Source organism: Zootoca vivipara, chromosome 16 (genome assembly GCF_963506605.1).
Source record: "Zootoca vivipara chromosome 16, rZooViv1.1, whole genome shotgun sequence".
Taxonomy (NCBI): domain Eukaryota; kingdom Metazoa; phylum Chordata; class Lepidosauria; order Squamata; family Lacertidae; genus Zootoca; species Zootoca vivipara.
The window spans coordinates 37,423,842-37,437,659 of record NC_083291.1 but is presented as its reverse complement, the minus strand read 5'-3'; the positions used below and the strand labels follow the sequence as shown (position 1 = coordinate 37,437,659).

The following is a 13,818-nucleotide window of genomic DNA, read 5'->3' as shown; positions in this document are numbered from 1 at the left end:
GGATGGTGCCATGACAGATACATAATGATCCACAGTCGGAGGATTGAGTTTGCTACGAGGACATAGGATGCACATGAACTACCGTATGCAGTACCGGTACTTCCAACTGCCATGTAAATAAAGTGCTGGATAAAGGTGAGATATTAGGAGTACACAAATATAGCTACCATTACTCTCTTGTGGATTTGCATCCCTGCCTTCAAGCTCTGAAAAATGTGTGATTTGTGCGTTAGAAGGGAAGGGAGAAGTGGGAAGGAGCTAGAACATCTATATAGAGTCAATTCGTTTTGTGAACTGACGCTGCACATATAAGCGTTGGTCCCTTATAGTGTTTTACACTCTTAATTGGCTGAAACAGCATGCTTAATTCTGTGTTAGATTGAGTCCACTAGTTTGTTGTATGTACCGTATATACGTATTTTTACATGCAGTACATTTAAAGCCCATTTAAGGCACTTCTCCCCCAAAAGAATTCTGGGCACTGCAGTTTACCCCTAACAGAGAAACAATTCCCAGCATCCTTAACAAACTACAGCTCCCAGGATTCTTGTTTGAGAGGTGTTTTAAATGTATGGTGTGCATGCAGCCTGTATCCTGCTCCTCCTCCGGGGTTTTTCCTCACAACAGCTCTGCAAGGTAGAGCCCAGATTTCACAGAGTGATGAGCTAAGCTCACCAGGCCAAATTCACCCAGTGGAGATTTGGACCCAGGCCTTCCTTCGTCCATCCAAGTCCAATGCTCCACCTATTACACTGCCCGGCAATTCTGCTGGGGATGACAGTAGTAGGTGATACCAAAATGTGAATTATCTCCTGCAGAGGAAGGGATTCGCTATCTTCTCCAGTGTAACCTGCAGGCTGCAAAGATGGAATTTAAAATTATACTCCCAAGATGTTTTTTATTCACAATTATAATGGCATACATTAGCAAATCTAGGCTTGCTCGCTCCCTTGTTTTAATATGCTCAAGTACAAATATGGGCTAGAAGTATATACTTAAACTTTGCTTCAGGAGAGAGTTTACACTGGCGAGTCTCCAAATGATGCCATCTTTGGTAATAGCCCAGACTTGGTAGGATTCCATAAAAGTCTCACTTGTGCTACTGTGACAGTACCATAAATGTCTTAGATCTTCCTCCCTCTTTGTTTATTAGAGTCCAGAGTCACAAAGCTGAAGCTCTCTCCCAGGTACACAAATCAATTACTGGTCTATATATTAAAATTTGCTAGGTAAACACTGAGATATCTTCTAAAGTACCTTTATCTTTGTGTGTGTGTGTGTGTGTGTGTGTGTGTGTGATAGCAAAATTTGACACTGAATTTGTTTACCATCATGTTGCAAATTAAGCAGGCGAGAAGTAACGTTTCAAATAAGTGATTAGCTACTCATTTGTGCTGTATGGCACGTTGTTAGGGGCCAATGGCTAAAGCAATCAAACTGAACGAAACATCTTTATATTCTGTAGGTAAGAGCCGAGGAGGCCCCTAAAAAATGCATGGATGGATGGAAGGAGGCAGGTGCCTTGTTCTAAGGTGGTGGGTGAAGGAGTGGCTGGGGGTCTGGATAGGAGGAATGTGGCAGGGAGGCCAGAGGAAGGGAAAACGGATCGAGCTGATAGGAAGTGACAGCAGCGGGCACAGAAAGGATGCGGGGAAGGGGTTTAAAGAGGGTGATGGATGGGAGGTGACAGCGGGAAAGGACCGGCGAGGACGGGGTTGGAGGAGCCCCGGCGGCTGCAGAAACCCAGGCCAGCTTGGTGGCGCAATGCAAAGCTACTTGCTCCTACCCCGCTACTCGGGGGTTCAATCCTGCATGGTGGGTGGCCCCTCACCTCTTCCCGGGAGGCCACCCCACCGCGCGCGCAGAGGTCGCAGGAGGGTCGCTCGCTGGATCCTTTTGCGCTCTTGTTCGGCTGCTGAGCCTCGCCATGCGCGACTTCAGCAGCAAACTGGAGAAGCCGGTAGGAGGAGAGCGGCGAGGGAGAAGGCGATCCTGCGGGGAGGAGGAGGACGAGGAGGAGGGACGGGAGCCTGGCGTGTAGCTGGGAAGGCGAAGGGGCGGACCCGGGTGTCTGGCGGCAGGGAGGGATCGGCACGCAGCACCTCCTCCCCTGGGGAGGGAAGAGCAACGCCGCCGCCGCAGCGCCCGGGCGCAAAGCGGGAGCCTGGAGGTGGGCGAGTCGCCCGGGCGCTGGAGACGGCGGGATCGGGGCCATGTTTCAGCGCGGGTCGCGGCGGCGTCGATCCACCCGAGCCGTGAGTCTTCTCTCCCTGCGGAGGGCGGGGAGCCAGCCTGCCGGGACACCGACGAGGCCCGCGCCGGTGCAGCGCTCGCTGGCGAGGAAGGGGCGGGAGGGCCAAAGGCACCCCAGGATCGGGGGGAGGGGTTTTCGGAGGGCGGAGAGGAGGGTCCCTAAGGGGCGTTGCTACCCCATTTCCTCTCCCCAAGGGCTAATTGTCTCCGAGGGAATCGGGACCTCAGAAGAAGAGCCGCTGTGCCGGATCAGACCCGAGGCCTGTCTCGCCCGGCATCCTGTTCTTTACAGGAGGCGACCCCCCAAGCCGGACGGGAGCGCAGCTGGCCTCTCCAGCTATTCCCAGGCGGGCTGCTTCTGATCTCCGTCGTGGCCAGTGGCCATGGGTCGTTTTCTCCATGCATTTGTCTCCATGCATTTGTCCTTTTAAAAAAGCCCCCTAGGTGGTCACTACCACGTGTTGTGGTAGTGCATTCCAGGGTGGGATGCAGAATTTCCTCTTGTCTGTCGCAAATCCCCCTCCCTTCATTTTATAATAGTGGGAGAAAAGCTTGTTTCTATACACTGACTCCATGCTAGGTGTAATTTTATATACCAGGCTGTGTTATATGCCCACCCCTTACTCACCTTTTTTCCAACCCCCAAACACTGCGCTCCAGTCCTCTGATCATTTGGATTGCACTTTTCTGCATCCTTTCTAGCCCCGCAATATCCTTTTGAGTTTTTGCAACCCGAATTATACACAGTATTCCCAGTGTAGTTCTACCATAGGCTTGTATAAGGGCATTTCAGTATTGACAGTTTTATTTTCAATTTCTTTCCTTATGATTCCCTAAGGTGGAATTCACCCCTTTCACAGCTGCCACATGTTAAGACAGCATTTTCACTGACCTAGCCTTCACAACCTTACAGCCTCTTTTGTGGTCTGGCACTACTAGTTCAGACCCCGATAAGGTTTAAGTACAATTAGGATTTTGTGAGAAACTTTGTCAAAACCGTATAAAAACCCAAGTACACAGCTTCTCCCGGGTGTACTCAAGTACACAGCTTCTACAAATATTTGTTGACACCTTTGAAGAACTCTAGGAGGATAATGAGACAGGACTTGCCTTTGCAGAAGCCATGCTGATTCTTCTTCAGAAAGGCTTGTTCTTCTATATGCTTGATAATCTTATGTTTAATAATTTCCGCAAATTTACCCAGAACAGATGTTAGGCTTATCTGCTTGTAATTTCCTAGATTCCTCCAATTATTATTATTTAAATAGTTTTCTTTGGCCATCTTCCAGTCCTCAGGTACAGAGGTCAATTCTAGGGAGAAGTTGCATGTTTTTTGTTAAAGACCAGCAATTTCATATTTGAGTTCTTCAAGAACTTTTAGGTGGATACCATCTGGGCTCAGCATTGTGCTAATTTTTAATTTGTTGATAAGGCTTCACCTCCGTCACCACAGCCTTGCTAAAAAAGCCACTCAGGCATAGGCATCTTTTGCACTAACATATTGCAAGAGTTTTAAAAGGACTGTTGTACCATAAATAAGGCTTTCTATGGAGCTACTTGGGGATGTGGTGTAAACCGATCGGAAGGTCGGCGGTTTGAATCCCCGCAATGGGGTGAGCTCCCGTTGCTCAGTCCTAGCTCCTGCCAACCTAGCAGTTCGAAAGCACATCAAAGTGCAAGTAGATAAATACTGTAGGTACCGCTCTGGCGGGAAGGTAAATGGCGTTTCCGTGTGCTGCTCTGGTTCACCAGAAGCGGCTTATTCATGCTGGCCATATGACCCGGAAAAACTCTGCGGACAAACGTCGGTTCCCTCGGCCTATTGAGTGAGATGAGCGCCGCAACCCCAGAGTCGTCCGCGACTGGACTTAACTGTAAGGGGTCCTTTACCTTTTTTATGGAGCTACTAGGTGGTGCAAGGGCTTCCCTTTCCTGTGCTCAGAAGAAGCTATGGGGTACTGAGTTACAGGAGATGGCTGTGAAAGCAATAGGTTAGATGTTAAGGTCTAAGGGTTTAGTAGGACACTGAGGTACGGGGAGTATGTGTTGTAAAAGTTTGTTAAAAGGTTGGTACAGATGTTGGGACTCTGGACAATATAGGGTTCAGTGGGCCCCTGTGTTGTGCCATTGCATAGGCATCCCAAGGCATTTCAGAGGAGTTATATGGCACCGTTCTGAGGACCAGAGAAGATGCTGAGAAAGGTTGAGGCCTAGAAACATTGTAAGACGTTTTCTAGAGCAGTATGGACCCTTGTGGGATAATGTGTTGCCCAACTCATGGAAGGACTGCTGCTGCAGAAAATGCTGTTGGCTCCTGGTTTGGTGCTGTGTGTGACCATGCACACCCTCTAGAAATTACTGTATAATCCTGCGTATAAAGCTATTTTTTAACCCAGGAAAATCTTCTCAAAAGTCGGGGGTCATCTTATACACAGGGTAGTATGTCTTATATGGCGAGTATATCCCAAACTCTATATTTTAACTGGACAAGTTGGGGGTCGTCTTATACGCCCAGTCATCTTGTACGCCGGAATATACGGTACCGATAAACTGTGGTTGATGACTTGAGGGAATTCTGATGAGAATTGTTGTAGCTGTAACCCAAGGTGATTATAATGGCTTACTCTGGGGTGCTAGGGCCCTCTAAGTCCCTAAAGAGGTGCTGTGGGGTACTTTGTTGCCAAGTCCTCAAAAAGTGTTCATGAGGCAGCTCATGGACAGTGCTTGCCAGATAATTGGGATTCTTGCAAAGTATGTTATAGAGAGGCTTTGGTTTGATCCAGGAAGACTGTTCTTAAACAAAAGCATATTTTAAGGACCAGACTAGCTATTCCTGAACTCTGGAGTAACCCTCCAGATGTTGCTGGACTACAGTGCACATCAGCCCTGGCCATCATGGATTATGGAAGTTGTAGTTCAACAAATTCTGTAGGGTACCACGTTGCCTACCACTGCCTTTACTGTTAAGAGATCCAGGTGTGCATTCTTATGGCTTTGAAATAAATTTCTGGAGTGGGCCATGCAAGAGTAAAGTCAGCTTACTTGAGGACTGCAGCAAATTTACTTCAATGTAAATGGTTTGCCGTGCTAAGGTCCATGGGGTCACAAAGAGTCGGACACGACTAAACGACTAAACAACAACAACAACAACAACAAATGGTTTGGTCCTGCATACCTCTAAAGCGCAACCTCCAAACCTATATTCCATCATTACCAATAACCAAGAGCGCCTGCTTGCACATACCACCCCTGTCCTAAATTTGAGCATGTGGATTGATGATTGCGTGGGTCCACTTCCTTCCTAAAGAGCACACCAGAGACAATGCTAACCTTTGTTTTTGTGGGCAGGTGGGGAAGCAGTTGGTGGCTGGGAATATGAAAGTGTTTATTTTAATACATTTAAATATGCTGCATATTCCTATGAAATACTGTTGTTTTATATCTAGCATATAACCATATTCTTGATATATCAGTGCTCTGAAATCTGAGATGTTATAGGCAAGGTACATAGGAACTTTCCTTCTACTGGATCAGGCCATTAGCCCATCTAGGCCAGTATTGTCCGCACTGATTGACGGTGGCTCTCCAAGGCCTAAACAGAAAAATGTAATTGTGTGTATGTGCTGGTAGCTGTGGAGCATCACGTTGCCAAGAGATCCAAAATGCTTTGGGGTCTGTTCCAGGCCTCATGAGGGATTCTGTGGGTCTCTGAGCTACAAAAATTATAGGGTTTTGTCTCTTCAATTCCTATTTTGCAGATGATATACGTCTGTCCCTAAATCTTGCCGCTATGGCTGACACTGAGTTTTCCCAATGTATGAATTGTGTTGTTCTTATAGCATTTTGTGTCCACTTAGTCAAGTGCCACGACACTCTTGACACTAAATGAGTTAACAGGCAAAGTACCGTTTAAAATTGTCTCAGTGTGCAATTCATTACTGACATCCCACCCTGCCCTGTTGTTTTTGGGGTCTGCAGCGCAGGAAAAGGCTATTTAATCTCTTCCTGCTCCAGCTGCAAACTCCCTATCTCCACCCCAGTGACTGCAAAGCTTGTGGGGGGGAGTGAAATTCCCACTGGTGCCATTAATTTCTCTTCAGCTGGAGTCGAGATGAAGACTAAGGAGTTAAACCAAAGGCTTAATGGAAGAGGTGGGGTTTGCCAGAAGAGGAAGAAAGGTGGCAAGTTTTGTGTTGTGAGAGGGAGGGAGTTCTCCAACCAAGGCCTAAGGGGCAAAGAGAGAATGGGCGGAGGTGTTTAAGAGAGCAGGTAACTCTTCGGCAGCTAACTCCAAAGTCGTGGAGTCGAAGGAGTGAAGATCACAGCTGGCAGGGATCTCTCCGGACGCAAAGGCAGGGAAATAAGGTGGGAAATGAGAAATCAAGTCTGTGAAGTTTGCGTTTGGGGTGATGGGAGATCCTGTGCTGCTCCTGAAGAAGACAACTGAGGCAATTATACAGCAAAGGTTCCTATGCAGGAGCTGCCCTGAAGGAGATATTGCACCAGACAGGGTCAGCAGTAAGGAAGATGAAGGTTGTGTTGGACAAGAGAAGGCTCCCCTGTAGCCATGGCAACAGATGTGGAGATGCTGTCATCTCAAGGCATTCTTCAGGTGGACTTATTGCAGACCCTTAGCAGGAGAGCTAGGTTTAACTAAGTTTTACTTAGTAAAACTTCAGCTAAGTTTTACTCAGAGCAGCCCCTTTGCAATTAATGCGTCTAACTTAATTTCAGTGGGTCTGCACTAATGAAGACTTCGTTGAAGGCTCACCTGCAGCCCTTAATTTGTTGTGCTCCTGTCCCAGTGTTGGTGTCCATGGGAGTGGAGGTTTCTGTTGTTTTCCTGCCTTGCCTCTGCCTTGGGGTGGATGGGGACCGGGTTGTTAACTCTCTGACTGGCCTCCTGGCTGACCTGGTTTCCCTGTTCGAGAGCAATCCAGGTGAGGTCCACACCTCTTGTTTGGTTTTGAGGGCTTGGGGCTGACAGGTGCAGTTCGGCAGCTGCAGTGGGCACCTTTTTGTGGGTGCACAAAACTCAATCTGCATGATTGCCACCCCAACGGGCCACCTGTCGACTGTCCCGCTCCTCTTCCTCTGTTTCCCACCTACTTTTCTTGGAACGTAGATGTGGGTTTTGGAGCAAGATATTGGCAGTGGGCGGACATCCAAACCTCGAGGTGAAATTGGGCCCAGAGACTCACAAAATTGTGTGTGTAGGTGTAGAATGGGGCTGGTGGGCGGGTGGAGATTGAGCAAGAGAAAAGGATAGAGAGGTTGTGTAGGAGCAGGAGTTCAATAGGGTTCTCTGTCTATACATTTCCGTAATTCGGTGCGACGCTGCAGTTGGGAACTCCACAGACCCAAATCCTGCCGTAACGGATCAGGAGAAGAAATTTCCCTTTCAGTTAACACTGGGATTATTGAAGGCATTTGGGGGTCATGCTGGGCCATGGGGTGGGTGGAGGGCTGGTGGGGGTGGCGCGGGCGAAGGGGTTCTCGAACAGGGAGCAACTGTTGTGTGGGAGAAAGCATAGGGGCCACATATGATGGATCCCAAATCTGGGATTTGGGGGGTGGGGGGAGATTGCTTATTACGTCAGCTCTGGCAGATTTGATTTCCCAAAGCTGCATCTGATGAAATAGATCTCCTCCCGCTTCCTTTGAAATCCCTTCTAAGCTGCAGGAGGATGGGTAGTGGCAGCAGTTGGCAGATGTGAGGGGGAAAGAATCCTCTTGCTTGTGGATACTGTGCACTCTCTCCAGCACCATGTCATAAATTTTGGGTACAGTTTTGCTCCTTCCTGGTGGTGGCTGTCACCTTTTCGTTTCAAAAACCTTACCTCTGTGGGCATGGCTAAGGGGGCCTTTTCCTGAGCAGATACAGTGGTACCTCTACTTACGAATTTAATGTGTTCCATCTCACATTCGTAAGTCGAAAAAAATTGTAAGTCGAATCCCATAGGAATGCATTGGGAGAAAAAATTCGTAAGTCGAAGCAACCCTATCTAAAAAATCGTAAGTAGAAAAAAATCCTATCTAAACCGCATCCAAGATGGTGGGCGGAGCTCCATTCGTAAGTAGAAACATTCGTAAGTAGAGTTATTCGTAAGTAGAGGTACCACTGTATATATATATATAGAAGAATCAAAGGGTCACATTCGTTCCTCTATGAACGGACAGTTCCCTTCCGATGGCAAGCTCGTTTTTAAAGTTGCTGCAATGGCAGAGCCTTTGAGCGTATACAGAGTGCTTCCCAAAACTGAAGGGCACACTCTTCTGTTGAGAACAGGTTCATAACAACACGTGTGTTTTAACACACAAATGATCATTTGCTTTATATTTTTATGCGATGGCAACAGACTTGAAGACTGAAATTCTGGTAGATGGGTAAAAATTCTGGCCAGGTAGAGATCATGGTTCCCTAGTTTGCTTTTACTTATTTTTAAAGGTTTTGTGCTGCCTTTCCACAGCTTGAAATGGGACACTTTTTTAAAAAAATGAGAACAATATATAAAGTTGACAGCAGGTAGTTAAAAGTGAAACTTCAGGGGGGTGGGGGGTGTCCGGGGGTGCCAGGAATTTTTCACTGAGGCTCCAGAGCTAGCCTTTTCTACTGCCTCCATCTTGATTCTGTTGTGCTCGGTTCGTCCTTTTTTCCAAAGGGATTTTTTCCCCTGCCCGGTTTCCAGGCTCTGCTTCAGCAATTCTTGCCTTGGGGGAAGTGGGAGCGGCTCCTGGCACCTTCTCTCTCTCCCCCCCCCCCCAAACCTTCCCGGTGTGTCAACTCTCCTCTCTTAGCTGTTCATTGGCGCAAGGAAACCCACACCAAAGAGGCAAGATGGATGAAAAGTGGCAGGAAGGGAGAGTTAGGAAAGTTCTTGTTCCACATCGAGGCCTTTCCACTGTTTCTCCCCCCCATTATTGTTTTTAAGGCACTTTGCTGCCCACTTTCTCAGCCACCTGCGGTGGCAGGAGGCCAACGTCTGGCCTGTTTATGTCTTGCTGAACTGAGCTGAGGCAGGTCCTGGCCTGTGGGTGGCTTCCGGCACCCAAACGAAGTTATGCTTCTCCCACAGTGCCTTGCTGCTCTCAGACAGGAATATGCTTCCTTACAAATCCTTTTTTTAAAGGCCAAAGTGCAGACAGGATTTCACCCACAAGTCTCTGGCTGCTGCAAGTAACAGTCAGGAGTAATAATAATGATAATAACAATAACAATAACAATAACAATAACAATAACAATAACAATAACAATAACAATAACAATAATTTATTTATACCCCGCCCATCTGGCTGGGGTTCCCCGGCCACTCCGGGTGGTTTCCAACAAAATATTAAAGTACAATAGTCTGTTAAACATTAAAAGCTTTCCTAAGCAGGGCTGCCTTCAGGTGTTTTCTAAAAGTCTGGTAGTTGTTTTTCTCTTTGACATCTGGTGGGAGGGCGTTCCACAGGGCGGGTGCCACTACCGAGAAGGCCCTCTGCCTGGTTCCCTGTAACTTGGCTTCTCGCAGCAAGGGAACCGCCAGAAGGCCTTTGGCGCTGGACCTCCGTGTCCGGGCACAACGATGGGGGTGGAGACGCGCCTTCAGGTATACTGGACCGAGGCCATTTAGCATAGCTGCCAAGTTTTCCCTTTTCTCGCGAGGAAGCCTATTCAGCATAAGAGAAAATCCCTTAAAATAAGGGATAACTTGGCAGCTATGCATTTAGGGCTTTAAAGGTCAGCACCAACACTTTGAACTATGCTTGGAAACATACTGGGAGCCAATTTAGGTCTTTCAAGACCAGTGTTATACTGTCTCAGCGGCCGCTGCCAGTCACCAGTCCAGCTGCCACATTCTGGATTAGTTGTAGTTTCCGGGTCACCTTCAAAGGTAGCCCCACATAGAGCACATTGCATTTGTCCAAGTGAGAGATAACCAGGGCATGTACCACTCTGGCAAGACAGTTTACGGGCAGGTAGGGTCTCAGCCTGCGTACCAGATGGAGCTGGTAAACAGCTGCCCTGGACACAGAATTGACCTGCGCCTCCATGAACAGCCCTGAGTCCAAAATGACTCCCAGGCTGCGCACCTGGTCCTTCAGGGGCACAGTTACCCCTTTCAGGACCAGGGAGTCCTCCACACCTGCCTGTCTTCTGTCCCCCAAAAACAGTACTTCTGTCTTGTCAGGATTCAACCTGAATCTGTTAGCCGCCATCCATCCTTCAACCGCCTCCAGACACTCACACAAGGCCTTCTTCGCCTTCACTGGTTCTGATTTGAAAGAGAGGTAGAGCTGGGTATCATCCGCATACTGATGAACACCCAACCCAAACCCCCTGATGATCTCTCCCAGGGGCTGCATGTAGATGTTAAAAAGTATGGGGGAGAGGACAGAACCCTGAGGCACCCCACAAGTGAGAGCCCAGGGGTCTGAACACTCATCCCCCCCCCACCACTTTCTGAACAGGGCTAGTATGAGAGAATATATTGCCATTAACAAACATGCGTGGACATCCTGATTTTGGAAGTACCTGCCCATGTTGGTACAGGCCCCTGTCACTGGGGCCGCAGTCAAGGGACCTTGTAGAAATGTCTCTAAGCTTAAGATGCTGCTGCCTTCAGGCGATCTGCTTCACAACGGCAGACCCTTATTCCAAGAGACAGTGTAGCAGCCACAGAGGGGGTTCCGCCATGAAGCTCACTGATTTACCTTGGGCCAGTCAGTGTCTCTTAGCCTAACCCAGCTCACAGGGTTGTTGTGAGAATAAAATGAGGAGGTGCAGAGCCATGTGCGCCAACTTTTGCTCCATGGAGAAATGATGCTTATATAAACACAGTAATTAACAAATAAATGCTAAATATCTTCTCCTAGCTGCCTTGTACCCGGCATTGCCTGAGAATTCTAAGAAACCCCTCTCCAAAAATCAGTGCGGTTTTGAAATCTGCGTTTTAAACCAGAGTTCCTTGATCTCGGGAACCATCATGTAAAATTTGGTTAACGCTTTCTTAGCCGCTGTCCGTCCAAATGCATAGCGAGCTACCAAAATATATAGTTGAAGATGGGAACAGTCGCAAAGACGTGGACAGCCGGTGTCAAAAGGGAACCGGTGTGTGGTTGCCGATTCCTGGTTATTCAGGATTCCTGACCGATGGGAGCAGATGGACAGAGCTGGTGTCAGTACTGGTGGTAATGGGGGTTGCATATTGATGGCAATCAACGGTTGCAAACCATAGCGATGAGGGTGTACTGGCGAGATTGGCAGAGCTGGTGCCACACCTGGTGAATGGGTCCTGCTGATGTGTAGATGCTGAACCAAAAACAAACCCCTGTGTTGCAATAAGAACCAATCACAACAATACAAACACAACATGTAGGTTAATAGTTAGTAGAGAGAGAATATATAATAGAATAATGATATCATTCAAATTATAGGAATAAGCCAGTACTACTGAGGTAGCTCAGTTTTGTTGTCATTCATCGGTTGTATGCCTTGTATCTTATTTCCAGCTGATGAAGACTACTGTATTACGAAACAGTAGTATCATTCCGTAGACACTGTCCTTTTGGGGCTTTTGAGAGGTCCTCTACTGAAACTTTTGAAAGACTATTGAGAGACTTTACTTTTGAAACTTTTGAGACGTCTTCTGTTGAAACTTTTGTGAGACTGTCCTTAGACGTCTGTTCTGAACACAGGGCTTGACGGTCCTCGCTACCACTCTGTTACATTGTACATATGAACTTCGATTGACTTATTCCTATAATTCGAATGATATCATTATTCTATTATATATTCTCTACTAACTATTAGCCTGGGGACCCAGGTGGCGCTGCGGGTTAAACCACTGAGCCTAGGGCTTGCTGATCAGAAGGTCGGCGGTTCAAATCCCTGTGACGGGGTGAGCTCCTGCTAACCTAGCAGCTCGAAAGCACGTCAAAATGCAAGTAGATAAATAGGAACCGCTACAGCGGGAAGGTAAACGGCTTTTCCGTGTGCTGCTCTGGTTCACCAGAAGTGGCTTTGTCATGCTGGCCACATGACCTGGAAGCTATACGCCAGCTCCCTCGGCCAATAATGCGAGATGAGCGCTGTGACAAATTGAAGCACTTTTGAAACGTTTATTCCTACCCGGCTGGCAAAGAGTTAACCCACCTCCAGCCTGACTGACATAGAATTCTGATGGGGGCGGGACTGTGCCCAGTTTAAAAGGAGGGAGTGTCGGTTTGGTCAGTTAGGAGGGAGAGGGAGGAAGGTGTGGTGTCTTGTATGAAGAAAGTGAAGAGGCTAGGAAAACTTAAAGTTAAATGTTTGACTGAGTTTTTTCTTGTACAACTGGAACAAGGCAAATAAATACATGACACGTTAAAGAAACACTTATGCTTTTAACACAATAAAACTTCATCTCTGTTTTTGCCAAAAAGGTCCGTCTTTATTTTTCCAGCGAGGTACCAGGACTCACAGCCGTGGTGGCTCAAGAGAGGGCAAAGCTCACCTCAGGCAGGGAGGTGGCAGTTTGTGTCCTGGAGTTACACGGAGGAGGCTTTGAAGGGTAACCTGAGGTGCCAAGGAGTTGCCAGAGTGAAAAGGGCAAACTTTTTACAGTGGGGAATCCAACTGAGGGAGACCCTTTACTGTAGGCAAGAGGTTATTCCATCGGACAGCCTAGAGTTTCTTAAGGTACCAGGCCACGCAAGCTGGAAGGCTCTCCTTACTAAGAAACCCACTAGTAAAAGGGGTTTATTTTTGAGGCGGCAGGAGAAGAGGGTGGGTGTTTTCCCCTCTGGATTCCTGTGTCACAATGATAGTAAGAGAGAGTGGGACACCTGGTCGTCACAAGCGCCCAACCCCAGAGTCGGTCACGACTGGACCTAATGGTCAGGGGTCCCTTTACCTTTAACTATTAGCCTACGTGTTGCGTTTGTATTGTTGTGATGGGTAGATGCTGGCTTCCGGGTGGGAGTGTGCACTGTCGTAATAATACTAACAATTTTATTATTTGTGCCCCTCCTGTCTGGTTGGGTTTCCCCAGCCACTCTGGGCAGCTTACAGCATCTATAAAAACATAGTACTGTACTGTAAAATATTGAGCATTAAAAACTTCCCGATACAGGGCTGTATAGGGTATTATCTGGTGATACTGGTGTGTGTGGATGTTGGTGCTGATGATGTTTCTGCGGCTGACTTCTTGCCCCTCTGTCCCACACCAGCTGCCAGAGGTGGAGGACCCTGACCGGGGCCAACCGTGTCAGAGGTGCGGAGAGCAGTGCCCAGGCTTCCTAGTGCATGGATGGAGGTAGGAGAATGCGCTGCCCCTCCCTCCTTCCATCAAATCTCCCTCGCATCTTCTGTGAGATCCTCCCCCCCACTGTCTCAATGTTTATTGGACCTCTGAGTATTATTTGTGCTGTGTTGTCCTTCTTTACCATGGGTTGTATATCTAACTGGGTCCCTTCTCTCACTTGACACCTCCCATGCTGCTTTGAAGGCTCCCCGACCCCCTGGAGCACATTTGGGGAGGTGGGCTGCAGAAGGAAAGGGGGGAAATCAGCAAAAATGGCCTCTCCCCCAGCTGTTCACGG

At 47.9% G+C, this 13,818-nt stretch overlaps 1 protein-coding gene across 2 annotated transcripts in view; it reads left to right on the top strand.

Annotated features, from left to right (window-relative positions):
• The first annotated feature begins 2,093 nt into the window (after positions 1-2,093).
• Positions 2,094-13,818, top strand: part of PRICKLE3 (prickle planar cell polarity protein 3) — a 38,569-nt gene continuing 26,844 nt past the window's right edge. The window contains exons 1-2 of one of the 2 annotated variants that reach the window (XM_035141045.2): positions 2,094-2,255; positions 13,447-13,532. In XM_035141045.2, the coding sequence (XP_034996936.1) occupies positions 2,214-2,255; positions 13,447-13,532 (128 nt within the window). In that variant the 5' untranslated portion in view covers positions 2,094-2,213. Of the gene's footprint in view, positions 2,256-7,758; positions 13,533-13,818 lie in introns of those variants that run through there. The other variant, XM_060269014.1, reaches the window with a different exon arrangement.